This window comes from Chlamydotis macqueenii, chromosome 4 (genome assembly GCF_036417535.1).
Source record: "Chlamydotis macqueenii isolate bChlMac1 chromosome 4, bChlMac1.mat, whole genome shotgun sequence".
Taxonomy (NCBI): Eukaryota; Metazoa; Chordata; class Aves; order Otidiformes; family Otididae; genus Chlamydotis; species Chlamydotis macqueenii.
Window position 1 is genome coordinate 36,412,879 of NC_141559.1, and position 14,713 is coordinate 36,427,591.

Below are 14,713 nucleotides of genomic sequence, written 5' to 3' on the forward strand. Positions count from 1 at the left end.
TGCAAGGTGCAGAACACTTGCCTCACACTGAACGTAGTAGGTGGTGAGGATACTTGACCACTTGTGTGAAAAACTTTGCCCATTGCAGGATTAGGCCCCAAACGTTTTGTGAGCTACTGGGGGTTGCCTTCAAAATACTACACTTGCTAAGCTAAAAGCTGAACATATACTTGAGGTTTGTCAATTGTTCTTGTAGCTTTGAATTATAAAGTACCATTTTTTTCCCACAACCTTTTCAGTTTGTGGTAGTTTTCTGTTAAAATAAAATTCTGCACCTTTAAAAGCTTGAGGTGAAGAAGAGTTTGGTAACTGACTTGTGTATTTCTAAACAAACAATTGTTAGACAGCAATTTTCTTGTTCCTTACAGAATTAATGACTTGTGAGGAACTACATTCCATATTGCACTTGGTCCTTCAGGCTGGGAATATTATGAATGCGGTAAGTGACGTTCCACATGGAGATGGCTAATTGACCAAACTTCCTTGTTAGTGTGGCAGTCCATTGATGTCATGCCTCAGCTTTTTGCTCATTTCTTTTTAGGGAGGTTATGCTGGCAATGCTGTTGGATTTAAGCTGTCATCACTGCTCAAGCTGGCGGACACAAAAGCAAACAAACCTGGGATGAGTCTGCTGCATTTTGTTGCTCTGGTATAGAAAAAATATTTTGCTGGTGGAAGCAGTTGCTACAAATGTAGAGCTGTAGGTGTAGAAGGGGCCATGTGCCTCAGAAAAAGTAGCTTTTTTTCAGCTTTAATCCTAATCTTCACCTATCTCCTGCTGCCACAGAATTCAGCAGGTTACCTGCATCTGGTCATCCTCTCCAGAAATCCATGGAAAACTTCAGGTTTTTTGTATCATGTAAAAGCTTGCCTTTGTCTAACTTCCTCATTGTAGCTTTTCTCTTATTGTCATGAATTCTTACACTGTGGAAGTGGCTTATTTTGATAAATAGTCTTTCAGTCTTCCTCTTGAATCTTACGAGTAGCATTTTTATTAAGGTTTTTTTTTTTCTCTCTCTTGGTGACTGACATGTATTTTTAAAGCTGCTGCAGACTTTTTTTCAAGTTATTTTTCCTTCCTTTCAAACTTACTGATTTTAGAAGGGAGAGAATTTCAATGCTTCCATGTATGACTGGTTATCTGTATACAGACTAGCTTAACAGATTTCCAGTCAGCTAACAATGGGGTATTAATTGATGTTTGTGCAGGAAACATCGTATCTACTCAAACAATGGGCATCAGTAAATTGTTCTTTCCCTGACATTCCCTATTAATACATGTGGCTTGTGTTCACTGGCAGAAGCAGCTATTATTGTGCACCGCGAAACTGAAGCCGTTGTTTAAAGTTTCTAGTTCTGATCCCTGCCTTTCGTTAAGGGATGTCCACCGCTCCATTGTGTTAGGATTGAATGGGAAAAAGAACAGTGCAGGAGAGAAACCTTTAAGTGCCCTCCTAGAGGCTTTAGAACTGCTAGACTTAACGGATTTTGGCATGATGGTGGAATGTTAATGGATTGTGTGTGTTTTGGTTTTGTTCTGTTTGTTTCAGGAAGCCCAAAAGAAAGATGCTGCTCTTCTCAACTTTTCAGAAAAAATTAGGAGTGTTCATGATGCTGCCAGGTAAGTCAAAAGAAAACAGAGAACTTTGGGTTGGATTGTGACTTGGAATTTTCTTATTTGTGAAGCAATCAGGCTTACTCAGAGGAGTCTTGGCACGAAACCAGGGATCTTTACAAATGTTTACTATAGCTTTGAGGGCTTCATTTCCATTTGCTAGCAGAAGTATGCCTGCAATGTTCCTTCAGGTATGAGGCTTTTTATGACGTGATCTCTATAGGGTTTTGGTAGTTTTGTCTCTGTCAAATACATATGCATGTATGTTACTTTTAAGAGACTGAACCAAAGCATGTTACTGTTTTTCCTTAAACCAATTTTCATCTGTCTTTGAGCAGGCTACAGTACTTTTCCAAATCTGGTATCAGGTACAGGTACTGGCCCTGGCTTCTGTTAGATGCTTTTGGATATTTCGCTTGCCGCTTCTTTTCTGTCTTGGATGGAAGATCTGAAGGGTTTCGAGCTCTGTATTGTTTTCATCTTAAAATCTCTTGCTGCATAATTTTAAGCTGAACCTGATCCGTACCTCGATAACTGTACTTGCTTTTGTGAGACCATGTGATCTAAAGCCCCAAACTGGAAGCTAGCAGTACTTGAGTTCTGTTCCCAGTTTTGCTACTTCCTTACTCTTGAGCTTTGGGCAATCTATTTACATTCTTTTCCCACCTGTAAAATGGGTCCAATCTCTTAGATCTGATTCAGGGTTAAGTAATGTCTGCAAAGGACTCTGAAATCTTTTGAGGAAAGGAGTGGCCATGGAGTTAATCAGAAATTTTTTGAGGGACCACCTGTGTGGCTCTCTGCCATCCAACCTACACACACCTTTTTGGCAGTCTGCCGTGTGGCCTGCTGGGGAATGCAGCTTCACTCGGCATCCAAGCCCCCTAGCAAACAGCAGGGGAACAGGCAGAATCACAAATCAGGTGATATTTTTTCTAACCACTTTGATGTTTGATCACATTTGTTAATGCTGAAAATCTTCTGTTATAACTCATGCAGAAATCCATTCAGGGAATGCACTTTGTATGGGAAAATGAAACAAAATGAAAACATGTCTCACCATTGGGCATGAGGAAGAGACAACTGTCATGTACAAGTTGCTCATAAATCCCCCAATTAGAGCATGTTAAAAGAACTGCCGCTATGTTCTTTCTTTTTAATTGTTTTGTCTTCTTTACTTGTAGGCCATCCTCTTCCTCCTTCACAGGCAGAAAAATACAGCCTGTATCTTCTACTGCTTTTTTTATTTGCAGAAACACCCATCATCTGCCCAGAACAGGGAACTAACCTTTGCAGATGAAGTAAGCAGAGAATAAATGGCACACATGATACTCATTTCTCTGTGCACTGACAAACTTTTGTCATTTTGGAAACTGTAGGTAAATTCCTAGGCAAAGCTCAGTTCTCTTGTGAAGGAAGTGTCATAGATTTAGAAGCATTTACCCTCAAAGTGACTGAGAGATTTGGGTGGAAGCTCTTGTTTTATGGAACGTGGATCTCCCAGGATAAAGCTTAGATTACATCAGATCAGAGCTCTTTCCTGTGGTCTTCGATTTCCGAGTTACCTCTCCACAGGAGCAGCTCTGCTGCTGATAGATGCTAGAAGGATGAAATGTTATAACTGCTGGGTTGAGACTGTGTAGGCTGCATTGCTGGGACTACTTAGAAGAACATAACGTGCAATTTCATGATGCCAAGTGCTACTGACAAAGTGGGTAGTCCTGGCTGACAGTCCCTTGGGACCCCCTTTTTGTGCCAGCTACTGTGCTCGAGCAGTCATGTAATCAGCTGTACCAAGCAAATGATCCATCTGGAAGCAAATTGTTTTTTTCCTTCTCCTAGGTTAATTTTCAGTACATAGATACAGCTGGCCATCTAGAAAATGAGTGCTAGCACAGGCACCAGGGACAGAAAAGGAACACCTGGTCAGAGGCAGGGCAGCATTACTCTTTCTGCTGGTAAGGTTGGGTAGGATTGGCAGGAGTTAATCATGAAACCACACCCAGTGGGAATCTTTTTCAGGTTTCAAATAAGAAGAAATGTGCTTATCTCTCTCCTGACTTTCAGTGTCTACTCTGGAAAGATTTCCTGAACAAGCAGGTCTTGTTTGATAGCCAGGTTGCACCTCATATTAAAAAATCCATTTTTGAAGCATATTGTGGCTAACCTGTGGGCAACTCCTTAACCCTTGATAAACATTCTCTGTATATGCTATTTTTAGGTTATCCATTGACAATGTAGAAGCAGAGCTCCACTCACTGTCTTTCAAGGCAAGATCTGTTAAAGACAGCATTCGGCGAGACCCAAAGCTCTTTCACCAGATGGAAAGCTTTCTCCAGGTTTGTAGGATATCCATGTTAACATGCTGCTGTCACCTGAATACAGGAGCATTCCTCAGCTCAGTGTTACGTGTGTGGACATGTTAATAAACAGAAGCATTGTTTTAATATGCCTACCCTATCAGTTGTACAGAGGTGTTCCAACTACATGCTGTTTGTCAGATAAGAGTGTAGGAAGGACTGTTTTCAGAGGGAGGGCTATTGAGTGTACATTGCCCGAGGCTTGTTAGGCAGGCATGTTACATGCCAGTGAAATGACTGATAAAGATCTGTAGTTAAAATATAAGACAATTTGGATCAGTCTTTGGTTTTGTACTTCACAGCTGCCCAAAATAGAGCATCTGCATGTTATGTTGTACTGGAGCATGTCAATTTTAGCTGAGGCTGTGTGCTATGCATATGAATCCTCATTGTTGAGTGACTGAAGAGATATTGTTAGAAGCTGGAGGGTTAAGGGACTGTTTTCTCTACTAATTTACCCCTAGCACAGAATGTATTATTCTGAGCCATACCATTACTTCTGGGTGGATTCTCCATTTCATTTTTAGTACTGCAGTGACTTTATAGACATGAATGTGCATAGCACTTAACTTTGGAACAGAGCATTTAACTTTGAAGCAGAGTTCTTGGTATTTTCTGATGGTGATGCCTGGAGAAATATGTATTATATTTCAATTAAATCATTTTTCTGTTTCACACTGTAGATAATTAGTAAGAAAGCAGGTGTTGATCTGGAACTCAACTCGCCCTGATTTTCAACTTGCAAATGTAGTTAATAGTCCCTGCAATTTTTCAGGAGATGAGAAGTTGATGAAGAAAGGGGCAGGTTAAGATTGAAATACCTGTCCTCATTCACTCTGAATTATTGGCTTTTATCCATTGCACCCAGACTCTTTAATGTTATGTTCTAACATGTTTGGGATTTTTTTCTTAATTTAATAGCTGGTTTTATGTAACACTACAACCTTGTTTGGGCCACATTCCAAAAGAAATGTTGGGAAAAAAAAATAATTTTACGAATGCATACCTTACATAAACACTTCCGGTTTTTGTTTCTAAATTACAGGTGATAACAAAGCTGATTTAAAAGTCAGCTTTCATTATCACATCCTCATGAATAAATTATTGACATATGTGAGAGGAACTAATTTTCTGTGTATGCTTTTATCAATTGTCCAGTTTATCTTCAATCCAGCTTTTTATTGGGTGCTTTTTTTTTGTTTGTTTGTCTTTAAGACTAACAGGTAAGATTTGTTCCTACCCTAGTGGTGTAATTTGCTATGTAACTTTCTGACAGCAGGGTTGGCTTAAATGGTCACCAGTCTCTCCAGCTGGCTACTCCCACCTCCATGCTGCAGTGTCCGAAGTATTTGGTGATCATGAGTTAGACAATGTCAGAGAACAGATTTGTGTGAAAAGTAACCTTTCTGCCCAGTTTACTTTCAGCCACATGTGTTCTGGGATTGTGCAAGAATGGGAGTGAATGACTGGTGATGCACACAGGGGAGACAGAGGGGCAGCTGCTGGAAGTGCTTTAAGCAGTTCTGCTGCTCGGAGTCTAACCACAGCCTTATTCGCTTTCTCCTGAATCTTTTTCCACTGGTCTACTCCAACCATACCTGTATAGCAATACATTTACGACTCCAAGTGCTGCTTTACGGGAACGTTTTCTAGTTGTCTTAAAATATACATATTTCCAGCAATTCCTTACCTTTCGGGCATGAAAACCTTTTTTTACTGTGGTGTAGGGTCAGTTTAGGAAGGAGTTGATTCTGTGATGTATATCCATTAATTTATCCACACGTTTTTTCTGGGAAAAGTAGGGGGGAGGAATTAATCCATTTATGCTTAGATGAAGGTTGCAGGGAAAATGGGAAAATAAGGCACGTGGAGCTTTCAAGGGGCTCCTAGGTGGTCTTTCAGTGTCCTAGTACAGTCTTTGATTTTACTCATCTAAAAATTAAAGTTCTAAGTTTGTTTAAGGACTTTTGAACTTTTGCCTGGTTTGTATCCTAGTCACAAGAATTTACATTTTGATTGATCAGTTTTCCCTGACCCTACTTACTTTGCTGAAATGACCTATTTCCTTTTGTTAGTAGGATTCCTCCTTCAAAGTATTAATTTCCTAGGCTCTGTAACAGCTTCTAGGTTGGAGGAATTTCATAATTGCCTAAAGTATACCTAACCTGTTGTGACTTTAGTTTTTCTGCCTGCTTCATGTCATATATGGTTTTTTGGCTACAGTTTGCTATAAGACATCTAAAGGAGCTTGAACATCAGAAACGAGACTTAGAAAAGGAGGGAAACGCTCTCATTGACTTTTTTTGTGAAGACAAAGGAACTATGAAGTTGGATGAATGTTTCCAGATATTTAGGGACTTCTGCATAAGATTCAACAAGGCTGTTAAGGTAAGAGCACCGAATGAAATTCTCACGCATTAGAAATGGATATTGGCTCACACGAATTCAGTTGTTTTTTTCTGCTTGAGGAACGTTTTATATTTTGTGAGATCCGATATCTTTGCTCAGATGGCTATAGCAAGCTGCCCTCTCGTAGGCAATCCTTGCCAGAAGCCAGGAGCGAAATGGTCATTCTGCGCAGACCCATGTGCAGTCCTGCTACTCTGCATCTTCTGCCGCAGGCTGACTAGACCATGGGGATGATACGTTAGGGTAGCCTATTGGCCTGCTTGTAAGTGGGTGCCTTCCTTGTCTTTTGGTGAGGAGGTTGGTGATTGCTAAGCTGAGCAGTGAAACAGATTGCGCCGCTTTCCTGACTGGTGCTGACTGTTCAGGCCCTGGACTGGTAATGTTAGATCACTGGAAAGGCCTTGAGATGTGGCATGCCATTACGTGGACATACCATCCTGAATCAGCACTAGCTCGGGCTCTCCCCTGCCCTCCTTCACGTGACTAGGTACTGTTTGTCAAGTAAAGTAAGGACCGTGTCTTCTACTTTGTTCTTTCAAATGCTTTTTGCAGGTGAAAACTCAAGAAATTAAACAGGCCTACAGTACAAAGATACTTCATCCCCAGTGTGACTGTTCATTTGCTAAGTACCCTGAATTGGTCCCAAATAATTCAAGAAGTATTCTAAGAGGAAGGAGCAGTATTGGCGTTGTTTACAGTTTTAGTTCAGCAAAGCCTGCCTGTTGTTACAAATATTTTTTTGGCCTTTATAAATAGCATGACTTAGATGGATCCACACATTTCTTTATTTTTTCTGCCTTATGCAATCTGCATTTGACAGCACTTTGTATAAGAGCTTTAGTTCAGAAAAGAGAGAACAATCTTGATTTATAGCAAGCTGACAGGATGTTCGGTTAACATGCTTGTTCTATTGTGAAACTCTTCAGTAGGCCCTGTTGCAATAGGATGAGGGGTAATGGTTTTAAAATAGAGGGAGGTAGATTCAGATTAAACATTAGGAAAAAAATTTTTACACTGAGGGTGGTAGAACACTGGAACAGGTTGCCCAGAGAGGTGGTGGATGCCCCACCCCTGGAAACATTCAGAGCCAGGTTGGATGAGGCTCTGAGCGAACTGATCTAGTCAAAGATGTCCCTGCTCTTTGCAAGGGGGTTGGACTAGATGGCCTTTAAAGGTTCCTTCCAACCCAAACTGCCCTAGGATTCTATGATTAGCGTCCCTACCCTTTACCACCCAAGACGGCAGGTAGTTATGCATGTAGGTTAGCATTATACAAACATATAAAACCAAATGATGGTAACCATTGCAGACGTTTTAGTGAGAGGTGACTTCATGCATACATGTTCAGTGATTTAGGATTTAATTGATAGTCATGCATTACAGGTGGTTGTTGGATAGCTGTTACTTCGAGGTCCAATGGGGATCTTCCTTCCCCTCTGTGTAGTAAGTAGTTACAATCTAAAAATGACAAATTAGTCTCTTATTTGCAAATATTGAGGAGATTTGCTTACTAGGTGTTTTGTGGGAATTAATATCCCTGCAAAATTAACAGAGCAATTCAGAATGAAGATTGCAGTTCTGACAAATGAATATGCTGTGTGGAGAGCACAGCCAGGAGTCTAAAAAGATGGCTCATACCACAATGGCCATGTGCACATATTTCAAATGTTTAAACATTTTTTTTGCAATTTTTTAACATGTCTGTGTGTGCTTAAAATAGTTTTTTTTATTTGATTAAAATCTTCTGAAACATACTTTGGGTGAGGGTAAAATGTTCTGTGTCTAATACACAATATGATAATATCTACAACTATTTTTAACCGTTTCTCTTGACAATGGGATTTTTAAAGTTGAGCTTTTAGCATTTGGCAAGAATTAATTCTGTAATTCCATACCTGTAAAAGAAAGCTCCCTGCCACAGACATTTTTCCTGAAATGCAAGTTTTTTTTCTTTTTTCCTTTCTTTGCTGTTCAGATTTCTTAGGCCTCTAATGCATCTTATCTTTCAGAGCCTAGTGTAGTATCAAATCCACTTTAAGAGGTGTAGATTAACCCATTCATCAAAAAGAGCTTCAGCATTAGGCTTTTGTTTACTGAAAGCTTTCAGGTGACTTTTTCTAGTTGTGCAGCTCTTCTGTTGTCACAACAATGCTTCAGATAAATATAGGTGTGTTTTTTTTTTAAACAGTGTGTCATTGCCTAGAAGAGATTTAACAACATGCTGGAAAATTATGTAACTTTTGAATCCTCTGTCAAGACTAGCCTTCCGCTTCTTTTTTTTTGCTACAGCTGTACTGGCTCTAGAAAATCAGGTTCTCCATTTCAGAAAATAACCTGGAAAGTTCAACATGATGCTTCAGCTAGATTAAAACTGAAGCCTAGAGGTGACAGTTAAAATGTTGATTTTGCAGTAATCCACTGCTAATGATTTTATTAAAAAGGTGTCACTGTGTTATCTTTCAAACACAAACTGCCTCTTTCTATGGCTTCCTGGAACAAAACCCCTTGGCCTAGCTGCCAAAATCTCTAGCCTGCCCTGGGCAACTTCTGTGCAATACTTGCCAGTTTTTGAAGCCAACAGTGAATATGAGATCGAAAACCGGAATGAGGCACTGATTAATGGTCCTTGAGTGGCGTCAGTTGATGTCTAAGTAATGGTTGTGAGGCATTGTGCAAACTTTTCTATTTGCTTTCATATGCAATTAAGTAATGTCTTTTCTCAAAATTTCCGATTGGGAATGTTCCAGTCAGAGGTAAGTAGCACCCTGTAGAAACTGCACTTGCTGAGGAACCATTGTAATTGTAATAAGGGAGGATAGAAGGAACACATTGGTTATGTGCTCATCAGGCAAGTTTGTTTCAAAATTTGAACGTAATGATCAAGTAGAGGTTTGTTCACCTGATAAAACTGCTGACTTTAAACCTAATGGGGGCTTGAAGCTCCCCCTGTTATAGCAGGAACTCTTTGGCTGGACTTGACACCTAGTTGGGTTTGATAGGTCAAGTTCTTGGTCTCTGCAGGGACTTGTGCGTTGTTTTCTTGATGCGTCGCCAGCATTAGTTATGCAGGGCACTGCTCTCCATACGGTTAATGGTTGCAGGCTGTGGTTGCCATAGTGATCTCATGTGTGTAAGTGTTGGGGATGAAGGAGAGTGGTAGCAGTAGGAGCAAACTGTGATGGGAAGAAATAAAGGGAAAGATAAAGGAGTGTGACGTGTTCTCATGCATAGGACATTGTCCTCTGAGACATGTATTTATGCTTTTCCTCATCAGGAAAATAGGGAACGAGAGATCCAGGAACTTCATAGTCTGCAAAGGCAAAAGGAGCTGGAGGAGAAGCGTCGATCCTGGGCAGCTGGAGAGCTTGGGAGCTTTGGGCGGAGCAGCAGTGAAAATGATGTGGAGATGTTGGCCAAAAAAGGACTTGAAGAATTTCTTCCCTTCCTGCAGCAGAGACCTCAAAGCCCTTCATACAGAAACCCCAATTCCAGACGCTCTCGACTTTCCCTGGGGATTACTGCAGATAGGGAGTTGCAGAGTTTCCTGGAAATCTCAAAAGATGAGGATCCAAACAAGTTTAACAGCCTTCCCCGTGCAAACACCCGACAAGCAAGACCCAACACAGCCTGGACTGAATCCAAAGAAACAAGAGATCTCAACTTAAATACCTTGCACTTACACCAGCAGTCTGAAACCAAAGTGAAAAGTGATGGCCTGCTGCAGGTGCCTCCAGCTCAGCCCAGTCACTTCGGTGGCTCAACCGGTCCTGGTGCCCGTTACTCACAGAGAGGCATGGACTACAACGCACACACTTCCAATGTGTCCTGTGAGGAGTCCGCAGATATAAATGCTCTGGCCCTTGCAATTGAGGAGCGTGAACTTGTTAAAGGGTTACGTAAGTTTGATATTCAAGGAGCAAAGCCTGCAGAGGATACACCTTTAATATATTTAGAGGATACTGGTGGAACAGACTTGGAGACTTTAGATGATCTAAGCTTTCATTCCCTTAGCACTGCCGACGATGACATGCCTCCAGCTTGCAGAAGTTCCAGAGAGGCCCACAACCATAAAGCCAAGGCTGTGGCTTGCAAGAGTGAAGCTTCAGAGGCCAGCTGCAGCAGCCCCATGTCTGTGGATACAAGTGTTTCAGGAAGTAGGGAAGATGGGCCAATGTTCTACGTGTCAGATACAACGACTGATTGTTCTTTGACATTGGACTCCGAAGAGGGAAATGATTTTAAATCAGCAGGCAATGAAATAAGAAGTGAGGCTGGCAAAGCACACTCTTCTGAGAATGATGCTCAATACAGAGCTAGAACATTCTTCTCAAACCTGAATTCTGCTTCTGCCAAGGATCTGTCTCTTCACACTTCTGCAAATGATAAGGATGATTCCAATAGCAAGCACACCCTTCCTAAAGAAAAGCCCATAAAAAATAAAGACCCAGCAGGGTCAAAGAGAAACTCTCTAAAAGATAGATCTCCAAGCTCCTCAAAATCCAGTGGCACTCGCCCTAGCCACGCAGCTCCTTCCAGACCCGTAAGAACTTTGAATGCCTCTGAGAATGAAAGCATGAGGAAAGTGGTGCCTATTTCTCGGTCAAACAGAGCACCAAGTAGCGTGAAAAAGCCGGAAGCCAAGCCAACACTTCGTGAAACTAGTACAGTGGAAAGTCGTCTGTCTCGTCGCAGCTCTGTCCGAGGCACAACAGACACACTGCCGAGAAGTCCTTACAGGCATAGCATGTCTGTAGAAGAGCCAAAGTTACAAAGGGGCACTGTCACCTCAAGCAGTGCTCATTTTGAGAGGGACAGAGTCTCTCTCAAGAAGCCAAGCTCTAAACCTGTTAGAAGTAATGTCAAATCAAAGACAGACGAAATGAAGATATGTCGCTCCAGTGGAAAACCCCATACCCCTACAGATGACACCAAAGTTGCCACAGTCAGTGTTCCCAAAACACCATCCTCTGTCCCAAACTTTGCGAGGAATACAGTGGCTTCTTCTTCAAAGCGTGCGAAAGTGGATCTCTCCAGCTCGTCCAAACCTCCAACTATCACAAGGTCTGTGTCCCAGAGGCTGCCTAAAGTGAAGCCAGCAGCGACTTCCGATGATCTGAATCCAAAGGAGAACAGTGTGAGTACCTTGAAGAGAGCAAGTAGTGCCAGAGTGATAGGAAGAAGCATCCTGCAGGGAGAAGCTGTCAGCACTAAAGCAGAGCTTGCACCAAAGGAGCAGGGAGCAGCAGAAAAGGCCTCTCTTAAACTGAAAGATGCAAACCGGACCACAATTGGTAAAATACTGAAGCCATTACTGAAATAAGAGAGAGGGGTTTTTTTAATCTTGGAATGTGAACACTTGTTCAAGCACTGGATACCTGTGTCATGAAATTCCTTAAAACAGTAACATTGCTAGTAAGCAACATCAAGTGGTCGTTAAAGTACACGCTGTTGGAAAAGGGCAACTGGTTGTGTTCTGGTCTAAATCCTTCTTACGAATTTGAATGTATTTGAAGCTACTGTGATGGGATACGAGTGCTAACAGAAAATCATTGCGTATTTGTGATACCGAAGGTCACCAAAAGCCAAAAACTTTAAAGAATTTAAACTACAAAATGAAACACTTTGTGACAGAAATGGATAAAGGCCAGTTTTTGTGTACATAAGATTCTTCCTAAGACTCGAGCCGTTGTGCTGGTTGGATTCTTATTCAATGTCAAAGTGAATCCTGTGGAACAGTACTGAAAACGAACATAGGTGATTGTGCTTTCCGTTGCTTTCAATGCCTTGGATTCAGGAACTCTTTTTTTGCCTGTTGCGAAGTCCATTGCTGGCAATTGGACAGACTGGGAACTGCTGGCCAAAAAATAGTAAAATGGAACATTTGCTGTTTGTGGCTGTCTTTAACCTCACTGAAGAATTTATAGCATGTTATATGAATGTGTATGTATGTCTGGAGAAGGCTTTCTGCTGGGCAGGAGGCTCCAAGAATGTGGCAGCATTGTCTTGCATGCACAAGTAGATACGGCTGGTGCGCATCGAGTAGCATGGCTGGAGGCTGTGCCTGTCGGAAGGGCCATCGAGTAACCACTGGGATGATGACTACTCCTGACTTGTTTCAGTCACAAGCAAACTTGCCAGCTTTTGGTCAAACAAAAGTGCCATTTATTTATGATACATATCAAGGATGTTTGCAGTTCAACTCTTGAAGGCTGCAATGTAGTGCCGAGCACTTTCTTACCATTCCATGTTTCCACTGGTTTATCTACTACCAAATTACTTGAATGTTGCAATGGCTCTGACTGAGCCATTAGTTTCCCTGCCTCCTCCTCCTCCCCCTCCTCTCCCTCTCCTTGTCAACATGAATATTTAGCATGAAACACAGAGCTTACGCATGACAATGTTTTTGTAGACTTCTTTGGTTGCTTCAAATGTGGTTTTTAATGTTTAAAGACTCTAAAGGATGAATTAAACTAGTATTTGATAAGCTTTTTACAAGATAAAACAACTCTTTTTTCCTGCAGATACAAATTTTAACTCCTGTCAGACTAAAGTAGAGAGAATGAGGGAAAACTTGTTCAGCATGCTCTGCATCTTCCCAAGAGAAATGTATGTAGGTGGGGAAACTGATCGCTGTTCTCCTAAGCATCTTATTTAAAGAGTTGCCTTTTTATTCACTTACGAATGAAGCCTCATTTAAGAATGAAATAAAAAATAAAATCTCTTTGGACAAGTGACATTGCCTACCAGTGGTAGATCTGTTTGTCTGCTCTGTCCCTCAGTGCTGGGAGTGCGTAGTTCAGTGAGAATGAGCCATTTAATTGTTCAGTTACTTCACACGGGCTGGTGTCAGGGACAGCTAGCTTTGTGTTTGGAATCTGGCACGGGGCCTTTAGCTCTTCCCACGTACCAGCAAATCTTGATGCAGACATCATACCCAAACACCATAAAGTATTACATAGGGCCTCTTGTTTGAGTCTGTCCCACAGGGGGAATTTGTATAGCCCACTTTTTGGCAAGGGTGAATTTTTGCTTGAAAACCCTGTAAGCTTTTTGGATACTGCCTCCCTTGTGGGTTAGATACAAAAGCATCTCCCTTCTTATTTGTATCTGTGTGTATGCGCATCTGCAAGGGCAGATGATTGACTTTTTTTTCCTTTTTAAAAAAAAAAAATGAAAACTTTTATTGGTAGTAAGCTTGAAAAATAATTTAAATGTGTTTGGATTATGTAAATAAATTTCTATAAATGTGTGTAAAAGAAAACTGAATGTATTTAATGGAACATTTATACATTTCGGAGTAACTCGGTAGTTTAATAAAGTTCCCATTTACTGGGTATGAGGTTTGTACTTTCTCCTTCCTTTTGTGCTTTTGACTTTGGTCCTGGAGATCTCAAGCAACTGGAGTCTGGGTGTAAGTGACTGTGGGAAAGTCCCAAAATGAAGGACTTTGCAGCAGAAAGCCTGGCATTTAAAACGCTAGGTTTGTTTTTATACCAAGACACGCAATTTAACTTCAGTTTGTGAATGTTCCAGAGGTGGGACTTTCTGCACAGGTTGGAGTATAATGTGGAAGGTATTAGATGGTAGATGCGGCACTTCGTGTACACATTTTATGTTGTGGCCAAGACAAATGTTCGTGGCACTAACAAGTCTGGATCTGTCACTATCTTCATGCCTTTTAGCTTAGCACACTTTATTGAGAAATCCTGGTTTACAACTCCCAGGACTTTGGAAATAAAGAATAGCCTGTTTTGCAGGAGCAGGTGCTGACTTTTACACTGCAATTCTGAATTTTTACATTTTGTCCTACTCTCCCATCATTTTTCCTTCTCTACTGCACACAAAAGAACATCTATTCAGCAGAAAAAAGCAAAAACCAGCCAGCCTCCTTGTCCTCAGGGAGCACTTCCTCCCCTCTGCTATGGAAATGGGTTTTGGACTGGAATTGCTGCTATTTGCAAACTTGTTTAGCCCCTGACTTTTCTCGTTTGGTGAGTGCATCTCTCCCCATGCGGAGTGGCAAGCACCTGCTGTCTGCCAGTGCTGAGTGATGGCTGCTGGTGGAATCTACGTGGGAAAGCCCTTCACCATCAAAAGGTGTGTCTCAAAAGTTTATGTTTTTTTAAACTTCATTTTTATTTCAAAAGGGTTTATAATTACCAATTCATTATTTAAACTACCAGCTGTCAGAGACAGGGATGCCCTGTAGGTTTAATTTCCCATGTCATGCAATTTTCCCAAACACTGACAGGCCATGGGGCTAGCCAGGTTGCAGTTGGTTTTTGAGAAAGAACAGAGAGCTTTCCTCTAGCTTTGTTCTGCCCAATGG

General features: G+C 41.3%; 1 protein-coding gene across 1 annotated transcript in view; it reads left to right on the plus strand.

Annotated features, from left to right (window-relative positions):
• FHDC1 (FH2 domain containing 1) overlaps positions 1–13,720 on the plus strand; it is a 33,468-nt gene extending 19,748 nt beyond the window's left edge. Inside the window, exons 6-11 of the mRNA XM_010122516.2 lie at positions 369–439; positions 542–649; positions 1,551–1,621; positions 3,837–3,954; positions 6,199–6,363; positions 9,659–13,720. Of these exons, the coding sequence (XP_010120818.2) occupies positions 369–439; positions 542–649; positions 1,551–1,621; positions 3,837–3,954; positions 6,199–6,363; positions 9,659–11,704 (2,579 nt within the window). The 3' untranslated portion in view covers positions 11,705–13,720. The remainder of the gene's footprint in view (positions 1–368; positions 440–541; positions 650–1,550; positions 1,622–3,836; positions 3,955–6,198; positions 6,364–9,658) is intronic.
• The last annotated feature ends 993 nt before the right edge of the window (positions 13,721–14,713 follow it).